Here is a 16,622-nt window from a genome sequence, read left to right as displayed (position 1 = left end):
TACTGGCTTGAGGGACCATATGGGACATCCGGGATTGAACCAAGGTCTGTCCTGGGTCAGCCGCTTGCAAGGTAAATGCCCTACCACTGCACTATCACTCTGGCCCCAAGAATAAAAATTTTTTTTTTTTTGGTTTTTGGGCCACACCCTGTGACGCTCAGGGGTTACTCCTGGCTATGCGCTCAGAAGTTGCTCCTGGCTTCTTGGGGGACCATATGGGACGCCGGGGGATCGAACCGCAGTCCGTCCTAGGCTAGCGCAGGCAAGGCAGGCACCTAACCTCCAGCGCCACCGCCCGGCCCCAAGAATAAAAATTTTTAAGAACTGTCCTGATATTTATTTAGTTGGCTTGGGGACCCTGAATGGGACCCAGGGCCTCATTCATGCAAAGCATATATTCTAGCACTGAGTTCTTCCTTGGCTGCCTTGCCTTTTATTGCAGCTCATGAGTCCCTAGAACAATGTAAGATTCAGGAATATTTACCAGGAAATAGTATAGTATACATTTACTGAATTCCTATATTCACATGCCTCAGTCCAATCTAGGTAGCAAAATCCCTGAAACATATTTACAATATAGTTAAATTATTTTTGCCCCGCCCCTTCCCTATAGTTATATTATTTTTTAAATTTTTTTTCAATTTCTCTCTTTTTTTCTTTTTTTAATGAATTTTTTTTCAATTTCTCTCTTTTTTTTCTTTTTTTGCATCTCAAGCAAATTTCAGAGGGCCTGGAAGTCACCCCCAGTGACTGCCAGCTACTCTTACCAAGAACTGTGGCATATAGTGCTGCTTGGGCCCTGCAATGCCAGGGGGCAAGGGAGGGGGGCCAAGGGCTTCCAGGGCTATCACCTGGTATTGCCCTAACTCCTCTACTAACCCCCAGTCATGGAATTTCTGTTTATTTATTTGGGAGTGCCCACACCCAACAGTATTTTGGGGTTACTCCCGGATCTGTGTTCAGGAATCACTCTCTCAAGGAGGGTTTGGGGAACCATAAAGGACGCCAGGGACCACACCATGGTTAGTCATATGCAAGGCAAGTAAGTACCCTGTTTGCTGTACTATTGCTCCAGCCCCAACATGTATGTTTCTTGTTTTTTGTTTTTTTTTTGGTTTTTGGGCCACACCCGGTGATGCTCAGGGATTACTCCTGGCTGTCTGCTCAGAAATAGCTCCTGGCAGGCACGGGGGACCATATGGGACACCGGGATTCGAACCAACCACCTTTGGTCCTGGATCGGCTGCTTGCAAAGCAAACGCCGCTGTGCTATCTCTCCGGGCCCGCAACATGTATGTTTTAAAAGAACTTTTGTATTTGATCTTGTTATTGTTTTGTTGTTGTTGTTTGAGGGGAAGGGCACAACTTTCCAGAATGAATAGCAAGCAATTGTTAAGAATAGTCTCTGGAGTCCCTGCATAGCAACTGTTTATTCTTCTGTTTTACTTTTCATTGTGGAAACATTCAAGTATATTTTCAAAGAAGTGGATGAGTCTGGAGAACCCCTGATGTTCTCCCTACCCAGATTCAACAATACCAAGAGTCTACAGGTGATGTTGAGAGCATCAAAGCTTACTGTTATATTCAATAATATAAAATGATGCTGGGGCAACAATATGCCTGGCCTGAGGCATTCAGGACCAAGAGAAATAACAGAACACATCCAGCTATGATAGTCAGGGAAGACTATACAGAGAGGGCAGAATATGCATTAGGAATAGAAGAATGTATTAAATTTTGGTGGGAGAAAAGGAAAGAGTATCTGCTATATAGGTAAAGGTATAATAAAAAGTGAGTCACATCAGCTGTTAGCTTCCTTTATAACCTTTAAACCATTTCCTCTAAATCAGCTGCTTATCTTTTTTTTTTTTGGGTGGGGGGATCACACCCGGCGTTGCTCAGGGGTTACTCCTGGCTGTCTGCTCAGAAATAGCTCCTGGCAGGCACGGGGGACCATATGGGACACCGGGATTCGAACCAACCACCTTTGGTCCTGGATCGGCTGCTTGCAAGGCAAACGCTGCTGTGCTATCTCTCCGGGCCCAGCTGCTTATCTTGAACTGCCTCCAGCATACATTCTTTTTGCTGTCATCATATATTTCAACTCCAATCTATTTGAATCGCCTCTTTCTCCCTGAACCACATCTCTAGGTGCTACTAATATCCTCTGTTTTATTAAGCTCAAATACCTAGGATCTGTCTTTAACCATCTTTACTCTTCTTTTATTTTTATCCTCCAACATTCCCTTTCATAGCTGACTTCTCAAAATGACTTCTTGAAAATATGTCAGAGATCCTGGAGCAATAATGCAGCAAATAGGGAGCTTGCCTTGCACACAGCCAAAAAAACAACATAAACAATAAAAAGAAAATGTCTCTGGATATAATCCTTTCTCTTTTCCAAAGATTCTTCCACTCATACCTGAATTATGACCATAATTGCATGTCTCTGTACTTTACCTACTCTACTCACTGTTCTCCAAAAATCTCCAGGTTATAATGTTATTGTTCAATGCCTTAATACTGACAAATGAATTCAAATTAATCAATATAAGGGCCAGAGCGATAGCATAGTAAGTAGAGTTTGTCTTGCACGAAGTCGACCCAGGATCGATCCTCAGCATCTCCCATATGGTCCCCAAGCCTTCCAGGAGAAATTTCTGATTTGGAACACTGGGTGTGGCAAAAAAAAAAAAAAAAAAAGAACAACTAACCTGAATAAAAGCCCCACCCAAATTATCTACCAGAAGGTTAACTTTATTCCCAACAACAAAAAAAAACTTGCTTGGGGACCATATGGAATGCCAGGATTCGAACCATCATCTTTTTGCATGCAAGGCAAACGTCCTACCTCCATGCTATCTCTCCAGCCCCTATTTTTATTTTTGAACTATCTTAAAAAGATAGGAATTTATTTTAAGAGAGTACTGATTTATGCATTATTAGGCACTCAAAACATTTATATCCCTTCAGGCCTGGGTGACAGAACAGAAGTAATATTGCTTGCCTTGTAGAGAATTGATTAGGGTTCAATCCCTGGCACAAATGGTCCCCCAAGTCTGTCAAGAGTAATCCCTGGGAGCCCAGAGAGATAGCACAGCAGTGTTTCCCTTGCAAACAGCTGATCCAGGACCAAAGGTGGTTGGTTCAAATCCCGGTGTCCCATATGGTCCCCCGTGCCTGCCAGGAGCTATTTCTTTTTTTTTTTTTTTGGTTTTTGGGCCACACCCAGCAGTGCTCAGGGGTTACTCCTGGCTGTCTGCTCAGAAATAGCTCCTGGCAGGCACGGGGGACCATATGGGACACCGGATTTGAACCAACCACCTTTGGTCCTGGATCGGCTGCTTGCAAGGCAAACACCGCTGTGCTATCTCTCCAGGCCCCAGGAGCTATTTCTGAGCAGACAGCCAGGAGTAACCCCTGAGCAACGCCAGAGGTGGCCCAAAAAAAAAAAAAAAAAAAAGCCAAGCGTAATCCCTGAATGCACAGCCAGATGGGGCCAGCGAGGTGGCGCTAGAGGTAAGGTGTCTGCCTTGCAAGCACTAGCCAAGGAAGGACCTCAGTTCGATCCCCCAGTGTCCCATATGGTCCCCCCCCCCCCAAGCCAGGGGCAATTTCTGAGTGCTTAGCCAGGAGTAACCCCTGAGCATTAAACAGGTGTGGCCCGAAAAACAAAAAAAAAAGAAGAAGTAAGCCTTCAGCATTATTGGGTGTGGCACTATGTACAAACATACAAAGTGTGTGTGTTTGTGTTGTATATTCAAATGTTTTAAAAAGGTTCTTGAAGTACAGAAAGAAAACAAAAATTTTAAATGATAGCAAAGGCTGCAGAGATAGTAGAATGGATAAGGAGCTTGCCTTGCACGCAGCCAACCCATACGTCATCCCCAGCATCCCATATGGTCCCCTGAGCACCACGAATATTTTCTGTGCGGGATTTCAGTAGTTATCCCTGGTAACCAGGTGTAACCCAAACCACCACCCCTCAAAAAGGAAAGAAAATAGAATCACATCACAATTACCACTTACAAACTTAAGCAAATTATTTAAACTCTTTTCTCTTCTGTAAAACCGAAGTAATCACAATATAATTTTGTAATGTAATCACATTATAATTTTGAGATAACGTAACTTTAATTTTCCTATCTCCCTTTAAATTCTGGGCTTTTTTTTAAGGTGATATCATGAGAGCTAACCGTGATATGAAGACTTTGTCTCTATGACTCAGATGCTTCTGGAAACCTGTAGTGGTCAGAGTACAGGGCAGAACTAAAATAGCAATCTCTATATACTATTTATCAGTGAAAACATAACTCAAGAATATTCTCACAAACCTTCCTCAAGAAATCCTTTCTGTTCTGCTCTGATCTCTCTTGCTTGGGTCTGTGACCCAGGGTGATAGCAGTACAGGAAAAAAGATAACAAATCTAATCTTAGGGGAGGACCTCAAAGTACAGAGTGCCTCCAGATGAGGTATAAGTCTGTTCCAAGTTTTTCCTTTAACTGACTCAGAATTGCTTACAAAGATCTTACAGAAGAAAGAAAACACAATTGAGGCAAGACAACAGGCAGTTAGTTCTTCATGGTGAAAGGAACAAGGCCTCAGCTTACCGATCCAGGGAGCGACCTGCAAACTCCTGGCTCTGAGCTGCTGGGGAAAGGTAAAGGTCCATGTTCTCTTCTCCAAGTGTGCAAGGAGATGATGCTGGCAAATAAACAGCTGTCCAGAGGTGCAAGGCCCGAACATGACACACAGGATGCAGGACCTAGGAAAATTGTCTCAAACTAGTATTTGTAAAATACTCTTGATCCCTTTTGCTCTCCTAAGTTCTTGACTTTCTGCCCTCCACACACCTACCCCACCTATGCTCCCTATTGGTCTCCACACTGCACCAACAGGATACAGTTTGACTTACCATGTCCGAGCCAGGTGTATAGAGGAAGTTATGAAAGTTCTTGTTGCCAGCTCGCAGAAGGGCCCACACAGAGCAGGTCCTCTTATAGATGTTGCGCTTTTCTCGCTCACAGGGGTTGTTGGCCAGGAACGTGCCATAGAGACAAGAGTACGTGTGCTGTACCAGTTTAACCTAAAGGACCAAGACAGCTAGCACCCAGGGAGCCTTGGCCACCATCCCACGCCCTGTGCACAGACTTTAGACCTTACCAAGAAAGCCTCATTGAACTCGAACAGGCAAGGGAACTGCTTGAGCAACTGATGAACAGAATCTAGCCACTGGAGGAATACAGGGCACTGTTCGTTTTGGTCCTCTGCATTCTCCTGGTGGCCACAGCGATCTCCAAACTTGTGTCCAAAATCCAGCCAGTCAGACTCTACTAATACTTGAAAGCCCTGCCAAGAAAAGAAAATCTAAGCCTAAGGCCTCTCTGAACATGCTACTATGAACAGGGCTCCTCCCCAAGAGATGGCAGGAGCTGAATACCTACAGTTACAAAGAATAAGACAGAAAAGAAAGCCTCTCATGGCTTCTACTCAAAGATTCCCGAAACAGATCCCAGGAACCAAACCTTCTCCACCCACCCCTTCTCAGTACCTCCAGTGTCCTGTAATACGGGTCCAATAGTATTTTGGCCAGGGCTACAATCTGTGGTGTGCGGTCCCAGCCATCCGAACAATGTACCAATACAGGTCGGCCCTCCCGGTCTACTGTATTAGCCACGAGCACAGCGGCCTTCAGCATCACTGACAAGTGCTGCAGCCACTTGGTGCTCTCCAGGGCTGACAACCAGCTAAAAAAGAAGAAATCAGTCTGTCATGGAGGATGCTAAAGTGCTGCCACTCTACCAACCACTTCCAGCCACACCCACCAAAGCTCCTAGTGAGGGCTGAAGCCAAGTCGAGCTCCTGACCTTTCAGAGCATCTAGCAGTAAAGTAGAAAAGATAGGACATGAGGTGAATAACCCCTGCCTAAACAGAGGTTTAGAACATGTACACTTGCCATTATCTTTGACCAGTTCCCTATGTTGTTTGAGTACTAGTCCAAACAGAAGAGATTTCAAATTCTGTGTCGGGCCAAAATGATGGCCAAGAAGTGTTCTTAGAATCAGTCCACTGCACCCAGGCCCCTTAGTCTCCTATATCTCCCAAATTATGCTAATACTATAGGAAATGGTTGCAGAAAAGGGAGAACAGAAGGAGCAAACAATCAGAACAGAAAACACGTACTTGCTAGGATCTGGCATCTGGCTACACACAGCCCGCAGGTAATGGAAGCTATTCCGGATGGCGTGGATGTTGGCCATTCCCATGAACACAACCTCACAGTTGGGGTAGTATTCTGTAGACATAAAAGTGGAAAGTCTGCCGGAAAGGCTTCTTGGAAAGAGCAGCAGCAGTCAGTAACGCTTCCCTAGCAGGGCAGAATGCATCAAGATGGCAACTAAATATACTCCGCAAATCTAAATCCCTCTTTTATGTATGGAAGCTCAAGTGCTGAAATTAGCAGAAATAAAAAAAGATAAATAGCAGTAGTGTTGGTACTACTAGTAACATAGAAGGACTCAATGAGGCATTGCTCTATGCCAATAACTGTATCTATGGGGCCAGAGCAATCGCACAGTGGTAGGGCATTTTTACCTTTCACACAGCCGACTGGGGACCAAGCCGGGTTTGATTCCTAACATCCCATATTGTCCCCGGAGCCTGCTAGGAGTGATTTCTGAGTGCAGAGACAGGAGTAACCCTGAGTGCCATTGGGTATAACCAAAAGATGTACATTTTAATCAATCCAATACCTTTACAAGATTATGTGTCGCCTTCATTTTAGAGAGGAAACTGTGGCAATATTCAAAGGCTGATTAGAAAGACATTTGACATCGATAGTTCCTGATACCAGTATGTCATTTTGCCAGACTCACTGATGTGACACTGGTAAATTTATTCAAGTTCTTCTGAACCTTTTATTATTTGAGACATCTCAGGCCTCAAACATGACCTTTGTATTTTAGAATACTTGAATTTGAGGCACTGGGTCCCATTATCCCTTTTATAGGAATGGGGTGAGATGTGGGATTGAGCCACACCCAGCAGTGCTAAGGAGAACAAGCAGAGCTACGGTGCAAACGAGGTCAGCCACATGCAACGAAAGGCAAAAACCCTCTGTACACTCTCTACTCACTCCTCCCTCCACAGTCTATTTGTTGTTGTTGTTGTTGTTGTTGTTTTTATTTTTTGGGCCACTCTCAGTGACACTCAGGGGTAGTACTCCTGGCTATTCGCTCAGAAATCGCTCCTGGCTCGGGGGGCTATATGGGGTACCGGGGGATCAAACCGTGGTCCGTCCTACGCTAGCACACACAAGGCAGACACCTTACCGCTTGCGCCAATGCTCCAGCCCCTCACAGTCCCATCTTTAATAAAAAATTGAAACTTGGGATACTTTCAAAATACTCTATGAAATAAAAACACTGGTTTCTCGTCAAATAGGAATTTAATCCCTAACATTATACCGTGCCCAACCAGCACTGCTAGGTTTAGTTCTGGAGGCCCCGGGGCAACACCAGGCCCAAACAGCACCAAATTGCCAGGCACAAGCATTGAACTATCCAGGCCAGTTGGCTGAGTATCTCCAGGAGTGACTAAGGGGACCCTTGATCATTATTTGGAAGCTCACCTAAATAAAGGAAAGCATAACTTAAAATGAGTAACTTTAACAGGGTCAAAGCTACAATATGGCAGAGTCCTGATCCAAGTGAGATGTGTTTGCTCTTTCCATTGCACAGCACTGAGCTAAGAGTCCCTCCAAGCTGCAGCAGTGGGGAGAACAATACCTTCACATTCACAGCCTCCACCTTTGGCCCGGTTCGCCACTGCTGCTGTGTAGGATCGAGCATCCAGGATCAGCAGCTTCTGAGGTGCCGCTGTGCTCTCCACTCCAGAGCATGTCGTCAGAGAAGAATCTAAATACACACCCGGGGACAGACCTGAGTCAGCCAGCTTTCCAGCCTGACCCTGACCCAGGGATTACCTGCTTCAGAAGGGATGAAACTAGAGACCCTTGAAAGCCCACAGCCTATTAAAAGACAAGAGACCTTCCGGTGTTGTCATCTACTACCCATCCTCTCACTAGGGACTCCTTAAATCAAGAAGGTCACAGTGGAGGCAGCATTCCACGCCTTACCGAAGTCAGTGTCACATGCCTCACTGGCATCACTATTCCCAGTGCTGACAGAGGCTCCAGAGACCCTTGTTCCTGGGTCCAGGGCACAGGCTTTCGCGATGGATGTGACCAGGTATTCATCATCTGCATTGCGCCAGCCCCACCAGCTGATCTCAGGCTGGCTACAGCGGGCAATGGCTGCCCCGTTGCGCAGGTGTCTGATGAAACAGAGGGAAAAAAAAAAAAACACCATGTACCTTGTAATTCAAAGCTTCCAGAGGCCTACCATGCACCCACAATTGGCCAGACCAAGATTTCCAGGGCCAATAGTGGCTACCAGTTCATTCAGACCAAAGTAATCAGAACTGTCACATCTCTTGAAGGCTTTGCAGTTCACAAAGCATTGTCACACAAGGTTTCCACAAATGGGCTGTTTTCTCAAAGTGACCATGACTCATCAAATCTGCACAGCACCCGAGGCCGGGGCAACTGCGACTCAGAGGGTGGAGCAGCCTGAGCCCAGAGGGCAACCAGCTTCTGCCCGCATGGCTATTGCGTATCAAACGCTAGTTTGGCTGCAATGTCCTAGCGCAAGAGCTGGCAAACTATTTTTTTGGATAAAGACCCAGACAATACATTTTTGGCTTTATGAGTCACAGCCCATCTCTGTAGCACATTTCTTTCTGGTGGTTTTTTTTTTTTAAGTAACTTTTTTGAAAATGTAAAAATGATTCATAGCTCACTGGATATACAGAAGGCTGCAGGACAAATTTAGTCCGGAAGGCACAGGTTATCAGTACATTTCTAATGCAGTGTTTCTTCTATACCCTCACAAATGCCCTCAAAAAAAGAGTAAATAAACTCCATATACATTCACTCTCTCTCAAAAGAAAACAGATTTCAAAAAGAAAACATGTATCATATATAAATGGAGATATACTACAGAACCACAGGAATGATTCCTGAGAACAATCAGGAGGAAACCCTAATCACAGATAGGTACAGCACAAAAACAACAAAAAGAAAGGAAATAAAGAATAAACTTCTCAAAAGCCTGTCTTTAGGAAACAAAAATGCCAGAAACATTCTGTCTTAAAATTTCATAACCATGGGGCCAGAGTATAGCACTTGCCTTGCACACGACTGACTCAGGTTTAATCGCTGGCACCCCAGATGGCTCCCCCAACTATCCCTGCCAGGAGTGATCTCTAAGCATAGAGCCAGGAATAAGCCCTGAGCACTGATAGGTATGCTTCCACCCCCAAATAATTTCACTGCCAATTCCCCATAGGGTATCAATTTCACTCAGTCTACAGGCTACCAATCTCTACTTATTCCTTAAAGCAACCAACCCCTTATTGCATCAAGAACATTCTTCCTCCTTCCCAACCCCCAGACCCCTCACCTATATACAACAGCAGGGATCCGCTTCCAGGAGCGGAAGGAAGCCACATTCTCCAGCTCTTTATCAGTGATCCACACGGGAACCAGCAGCTTCTGGGGGTAACTGGGACACAGTCTGAGAAGAGAACAGACGGGGTCAAAAAGCTCAATCTTGAGGCCTCAGGATAAGATCTCCGTGAATGGCTTTTACAAAGAGGAAACTAAGCACTCCTGGCTTACGGGTAGAACTAGGCCAGGAATCATGCTCTAGAACCCCATTCCCTGCTCTCTTACTTGTAGTTGTTGTTGATATGAGAGACTCTCCAGACATTCTGCAGGTCAAAGCCCATCCTGGTGAGCTCCGCCTCCTGCCGACATCTTATATGCTCTCCTGAAACACAGTCCCCAGGTCTGTTAGCACTCAAGGGCTCCATGTCGGAGGTTAGGGAAGACCCCTGAGAGCATAGAACTAAGCTGAAGCCTCCCAAGGAAAAGTCTGACCTCACCTGGCTGACACAAGTGTGTATGCTGGTCTTCCTCGGTCAGTCCCAGGCACCAGGCATGGTAGGCAAAGGCAAAGAGGTCCTCAGGCTTGGCAGGTCTTGCAGTGGCCCGGCAGAGCCGAGAGAGCCACTCCTGGCACTGCTTAAAAGTGGAGAAGTGGCACCTGCCAGGGGAGAAGGCACAGAATTAGGAAGAGTAGGTGTCCACTGGGACCATAGAGTCAAAAACCTGGTCACAAGAAGGTTGTGTGGAGAAGAGGTCCACAAGACATGAGGTAAGTCACTGGGACCCTACAGAGAACCAGAGGAACAAGTATACTGGCCAATTCCCAAGAAAAGCTGTCTTTGTGACAATTCTCTTCCCAAGAATTCTTATCCTTGTGACCTATTTATCCCTGCTAACCGGGACTACCATTTCTCATATTGGATCTAAATGTGGTTGCACTGAAGGTCCTGAATGTCTGCCTCTTGCGCTCCCCCAGACTCTAACACAAACCTGTGCTTCAAGCAGGCAGTTCCACTGTCATTCCTGCCGACTTTTTTTGTCACTACTGAGTCTAGCCTTGTCTTATAAATCTTGGAAAGACAGTATTAGCCTCACCTCTTCCTTAAAACTTTCCCAACTTACTCTATCATACAGATCACCTCTCTTATTCAAGCTTCCTTCAGCAACTTTGACTTCTTTGAAGGGAAGAGCAGAGCAGATTTCAATTAAGTCCCTATACACCTAAGCAAAGTGGGCATCCTTTTTAATAACCCTTGGAGTTAATTTGGAGTCATTTTTCTCTAACATACTATCAGTCAGCAAACTCTGCCAAATTCACCTACAAAAATGTGACCCCTTCTCACCTTAGACAGGCCTACAGGATCTCTGACTTGAATAACTACAATGCTTCTTATTTCTGCTCTTCTTTTGCCTGCCTCTTTTCTATCCATTCTCAATACAGCAGCTAAAGATTAATTCTATAAAACATTAATCAGGTAAGCCACTCCTTTCCTCAAAATCCCCCAGTAATTTCCCATTTCCCCAAAGTTACAACCAGTATTCCTGGTAACCCCTACCTTCCTCAGAGCTAAGTTCCAACTTCCCTAACCCATGTGTATGCCACTCCAACCACAAAGTCACCTGGCCATGATTCTAGCAGATTCCAATTCACTGCCTCAGTGACTTTCCACCCAGTTTCCTCAGGCTGTCAAATTTTTCACTTTTCCCAAACACTTACATGTCACTTTCCTCAGATCTTGACTCAAAATGACACCTTTTCTGCACTGCCGTCTCTGGTCACAGTAAGGCCACAACGTTTACCCTCCAAGTTCTCCATATTCCCTTTCCTTTGCTTTTTGTTTTTACAGTAAATAACCAGCAATTAACCTATTTTATTCACTTATTATTTACTGCTATCTTTCCACTGTAATACAAGTTTCACAAAGGTAGAAAATGATGTATCCCCAGTGCTTAAAACAGTCTGATACAGAACAGAGTTGCTCCATAAATACATTAAACAGGAACCTACAATAATGGGCTCTTGTCAGGGGATTTCCTACATGTGATCTCATGTAACCTGATGAGTGAATCCCATGAATAAATAATGGACCTCTACTTTTGCAGGTCAGTAAGGAAGGGGGCTAGAGTGATAGTATAGCAGGTAGGCTTGCATTGCATGCGCCCAATCAGGTTTGACCCCCAGTATCCCATATGGCCCCCCTGCACTTCCAGGAGTATTCCTGAGTGCAGAACCAGAAATTTACCCTTAAGCATCACCAGCTGTGGCCCCACCCAAAAAAGAAAAAAGGTTATCTGAGATAGCTTTCACTTTTCTTCCAAATGGAGAATGTGAGGCAAAAGAAGCAAGCACTGCAGAAGCATAGAGGGCTTGAGTGAGGCCTGGCAGTTCTCACCTCACCACTTTGGAGTCCTTGCAGGCAATATGCAACTGGAACATGTCACGGCTCTCCACACTATCAATCATTCGGAGGGGGACCTGCACAAGAAAAGCAAAGGAAAACTTAGGTCCCCAGTCTTTACATCACATCTCCTCCCTACCCAACCTGGATTCTGTTGACTGACACAAACTGAGTTTGTTTTAATACTGTAATCATGCTGAATCTTCTACCTGTAAGAACCCAATTAATTAAGAAACACAAGAGGGGCTGGGGCTACAGCTCAAACAATTAGAGTGTATACTTTGAATGTGGGAGCCCTGGTGGCTTCTATGCCTGGTACAGAATGTACCCTGGGCAGCACCAAGAACAGCCCTGAGCACTGCTGGGTGTGGCACTCCCCCCCACCTCTGAAATCACAAGTAATATACAAGGCATGTGCTTTTACCCCCACTTTTGGCTGGGAGAAAACTGAGCCTCAGTTACATGAGTTGACCAAGGTAACAAAGCTGATAAGTGGCACTTTTCCAAGACTGCCACTGTGCCCCTTAAAAAAGCCAGTCATGGGGCCGGAGAGATAGCACAGAGGTGGGGCAGTTGCTTTTCATGCAGAAAGGCTGTGGTTCGAATCCCAGCATCCCATATTGTCCCCCGAGCCTGCCAGGAGCGATTCCTGAGCATAGAGCCAGGAGTAACCCCTGAGCGCAGCCACGTGTGACCCAAAAACAAAACAAAACAAAGGCCAGTTATGGCATTAAAAGAGAAAACAGAAGAGAGAATTAGCAGGAGAGAGAGGGAGAAAGACCAACAGCTAAGCGAATAAGCAAAAAAGCAAAAGGTTAGTGAGAAAAGGGACAAAACCTCAACACTGTGGAAGTAGTCAGATAGGACTAGGGGCAATTCTATATGGAACCTCCCAAGGATTTTAGCTGTGGTGAGGGGAACTCACGTTGATAACAGAGTCCTTGAACTTGATATGCAGTCGGTAGTTGGAGATGGCAATGAGGGCATCAGCTGCGCGGCCCAGGAACTCTACTCCCTCACCCTGCAGCACTGTGAAGGGAACCTGGCAAGAGGCAGAGGAACCCTCAGTCCAGAGGTGAGTCACCCTCCATCCCCTTCCCCACTCCCAATCTGTTCGATCCCTTCTGGAAAATCTGAAGCCAGGCAAGAGAGAAGAGGCCTCTCCACAGTGACAGCACCAGGCAACCACAGTAGAGAAGCAGCTTCCTTCCCTGGGGCTCACACACACACAGACACACACACATGCGCACGAGCCTTCCCTCCAGAGGACAAGCAGTGGGGAGCCAAAGTTGGGCACTCAGAACCCCCCTGGACATTCTTTGAGGAGACAAGAGGAGAAAGAAGGGGATTTTGAAGTTGGGCAGATATAACACCCACCCACCCACCAGGGGAGCCTAAACCCTCCTTACCTGCAGATTTTCCTCCTCCTTCACCAGCTCCTTGGGAGGGAACAGATCCTTGGCTTGGATGTACTCCAGGCTGGGGGGGCCCTCCTCACCCTGTGGAGAAGACTTCGCACTGTCACCAGGCTCCAGCTGGCCCATTAGGCCTCCCTGTTTCCCTTCTACCCAATAATTCCAAATCCCCAACCACCCACTCTCATAAATGTGCTGGTCCCAGAAGAGGAAGAGGAACTGGCGTGGTGAGAAGGATAAGAATGGGAAGGGGGTAGAAGGATGGAATAACCTCTGTAGTTTAAGAGTCAACTCCAAAGAGGAACTGGAATTTGCTCCTCAAAGAAGGAATCTCCTATCAAACCTGTATTCCTAAAATGGAGGAGAGAAAAAGAAGGCCAAGGGAGACAGGAGCAAAGTCCTAAGGAAAGGAAGCTTGATATGGCATCTGACTGGGACAAGAGGGAGTGTAGGCACCTACGGTCACTGAGGCATCAATCTGGTGAATGGAGGAGACAAAGAGGAGTGGGCTGGGGGATTCAAGCCCGGACCTCTAGAGGGCCTTCATGGACGCTTTCCAAAGGAGGTTGTATTGGGGGGCTGAGCTTATCTTCTGGTTAGGCCTACACTACTAACAAGCCCCCTCCACTTGCCAAGCAACCTGCCCTGCCAGCTGATCAGAGGGGAATTCCCCAGGAATACCCACAGTACAGAGAAGTCACTTCCTCCCCAACCACTAGAGCAGGGGAAGAGGGGACCCACAAGCCTGGGAGGAAGCTGGAGAGAGACCCAAGGACAAGCAGGGGAGAGAAAGAGAGAAAGAAGAGGCCTGGCAGACACCAGAGGAAGGAGGGAGGGTGCGAAGGGGGGGGGTGGGAACATCTGAGAGGACAGATGGGGGAGGCTGGGAAGGAGCAGTAAGTCAGAGGGGGAGGAGGAGAGGAACAGGATGATGCAGAGGTACAGTGCCCTGCAGCAGCAGCAGCAGGGAAGATGGAGAAGAGAGGCTGTCTGGGGCACAGTCAAGGAGAAAAACCTAGCTTGGCAGGTAGGGATGGAGAGGAGGCAGGAGGGAGGGGGCTGAAGCCGAGAGAGACAGATCAGACATGCTGTGCTACCTGAGTAACCCACCGCGACCCCAGCATGCCAGGCTCTCCCTGACTGGCCACATCCCGCACCCCCAAGCGAGGAAGCGGGACCAAGAGGGAGTGGGGCGGCAAAGAGGGTCCCCCCTGCAGGGCGGGGCCTGGAGATCTGCAGTCAAGGGCAGCGGCTGCAGGGCCAGGATAGGTCAGGCGTTTCCATCCCCGGGGTTCTCGACAATCCCCCACATTGTACGGCTAAAAGAAGAAAACGGAATGTTCCCTCTCCTGTCTGGGGCCCTGCGAGGGTGGAAGGGCTGAAATCCGGAATCTCAGGCTCGGGGCCCCGGGCGGGGCGGGGCCGGGCTGCGGGTGCCGCGAGCATTGAGGAGCCCCGGTCCCCCGCCTGCAGGCCGGGCGGGGCCAACACTTACGAAGCAGCTGAGCATGGAGCAGGAGACGCGGGCGGTCAGGCTCATGGTCGCGAGCGATCTGGGCCGGCGCACATGCCCCCGGAGCCGCTGCGCTGCCCAGCCACCCCGGGCGCCCGCCGCATCCCGGCTGCAGGCCCGCCAGGTGCGGCCACGGCGGGGCCTCGGCGGAGTCGGCGCGCCTCTCCCCTCCACTCCACAATGGAGCGCCCCGGCTCCGCCCTCCAGCACGAGCGCGGGAGGAGGGGGCCGGGGAGCCGGGGAGCCAGCGAGCGAGCGCGGGACCGCGGGGGCGGGCAGTCCCGGGCCCCACCCACCGTGGGCCCCACGTCCCTCTCTCCCGCCGCCAGCCCAAGGAGTAGGGTTGCGTGGGGCTGCGGGGAAGGATCCCCTAGGGAGGCCTCGGGGCTTTCCTCCGAGCCTGAGCTGGGGGTCCCGCCGCCCCCAGACTGCGTGGGAGGCGAAGGCGAGATCCCCTAGACTCCCCTCCGTCTTTTCATTTCCCCTTTTCCCAGGTGAGCCACTCTCCCCTTCCCTCTCCGAGTTCCCCTTTCCTATTCTGGACCCACAGATGGATTTCACCGACCTCCATCCACCCCAAGCCCTTTTGTTTCCAGGCCTCACACCACAAGCCCCTGCCCTGGCCGTCCAGTGACTCACTAAATCCCATTCCCTTGCTCCCTCGGAAAGAACATTGTGGGGGTCAGAGCTACATACAGTACAGGTGCTTTCTTTGCATGTGGCTGAACTTGGTTCCATCCCCAGAACCCTACAGGACCCCTGAGCTCATAAGGAGTGCAGAGCCAGAAATCCTAAGCATCACCAGATTTGGCCCCCCAAAACATTGATTACTGCCAAGTTGGTCGTTCCAATTCACAAGAGAGTATTAATCTATCTGTCTATCTGTCTGCCTCTCTCTCTCTCTCTCTCTCTCTCTCTCTCTCTCTCTCTCTCTCTCTCTCTCTCTCTCTCTCTCTCTCTCTCTCACACACACACACACACACACACACACACACTCTCTCTCTCTCTCTCTCTCTCTCTCTCTCTACTGGATACAAAATCCCTTCTTGAAGGGCTGAGCAAAGTTCTGGGGTGTCAGATAACCACTAGGACATAGCTGGGTTGGACACCCGAGGGCCCCCTTCAGTACCTCCAGGGTCGGCCGAGGTAATCCCCAGCACCACAGAGTCTGAGAACGACTTCTGAGGGGAGGAAAAAAAATTCCTTGGAGGAGAAAGAATTTCTTAAGCTGAGGGAAAAAAAAGCATTGCAACTATGGCCAACAGAAATCAAGCAAAAACAAAACCTGAAACACAGGGATGGAGGAAGTTGGGTGGTGGGCCGAGAAATTAGAAGCAGTAAGAAGAAGTTCAAAAAACTACTCAGAATGCCTGGCTTTGCCAGGTAACTTATAGAAATCTGGGTGTTTGTTTTGCTGTAAGTTTAAGGAAAGAAAGAAATGGGAGAAAAACCTAACATTTTATTAAGCACTGCCTATGAGCCATATGTGTTTCATACCTGTTCACACAACTTTTCAACTGTCCTAGAAGTATGCCTTATCTTGTATGACATTGCAATTTACTTAAGTATTTAAGTGATGATTTAAATATTAAGTATTTAAGTGATGATGCCAGGATTCAAAATTGGGCCAGGCTCACTGGAAAGCCTACAGTCTTTTCAGGATACAGGGAAAAAAAAAAAAAGAAGAGTTCCAGCATCTCATACAGTGGCCTGAGCACTGCCAGGAGTGAACCCTGAACACAGCCGGATATCACCCAAAAAAAAACATGGGGCTATAAGAAACTA

At 47.7% G+C, this 16,622-nt stretch overlaps 1 protein-coding gene across 4 annotated transcripts in view; it reads right to left on the bottom strand.

The window, feature by feature from the left end:
* MTMR4 (myotubularin related protein 4) overlaps window positions 1-16,622 on the bottom strand; it is a 28,740-nt gene that overhangs the window by 8,713 nt on the left and 3,405 nt on the right. For 2 of the 4 annotated variants that reach the window (XM_049771308.1, XM_049771314.1), the window contains exons 3-15: window positions 13,319-13,408; window positions 12,835-12,951; window positions 11,904-11,986; window positions 10,008-10,168; window positions 9,796-9,892; window positions 9,524-9,637; window positions 8,140-8,336; window positions 7,790-7,918; window positions 6,186-6,297; window positions 5,553-5,748; window positions 5,165-5,350; window positions 4,917-5,087; window positions 4,612-4,766 (exon numbers count right to left, since the gene is read on the bottom strand). In XM_049771308.1, coding sequence (XP_049627265.1) covers window positions 4,612-4,766; window positions 4,917-5,087; window positions 5,165-5,350; window positions 5,553-5,748; window positions 6,186-6,297; window positions 7,790-7,918; window positions 8,140-8,336; window positions 9,524-9,637; window positions 9,796-9,892; window positions 10,008-10,168; window positions 11,904-11,986; window positions 12,835-12,951; window positions 13,319-13,408 — 1,808 coding nt within the window. Of the gene's footprint in view, window positions 1-4,611; window positions 4,767-4,916; window positions 5,088-5,164; window positions 5,351-5,552; window positions 5,749-6,185; window positions 6,298-7,789; window positions 7,919-8,139; window positions 8,337-9,523; window positions 9,638-9,795; window positions 9,893-10,002; window positions 10,169-11,903; window positions 11,987-12,834; window positions 12,952-13,318; window positions 13,409-14,819; window positions 14,978-16,622 lie in introns of those variants that run through there. The other 2 variants (XM_049771300.1, XM_049771322.1) reach the window with 2 other exon arrangements.

Source organism: Suncus etruscus, chromosome 1 (genome assembly GCF_024139225.1).
Source record: "Suncus etruscus isolate mSunEtr1 chromosome 1, mSunEtr1.pri.cur, whole genome shotgun sequence".
Taxonomy (NCBI): Eukaryota; Metazoa; Chordata; class Mammalia; order Eulipotyphla; family Soricidae; genus Suncus; species Suncus etruscus.
The sequence above is the reverse complement of the archived record's forward strand: the minus strand, read 5'-3'. Positions and strand labels throughout refer to the sequence as shown.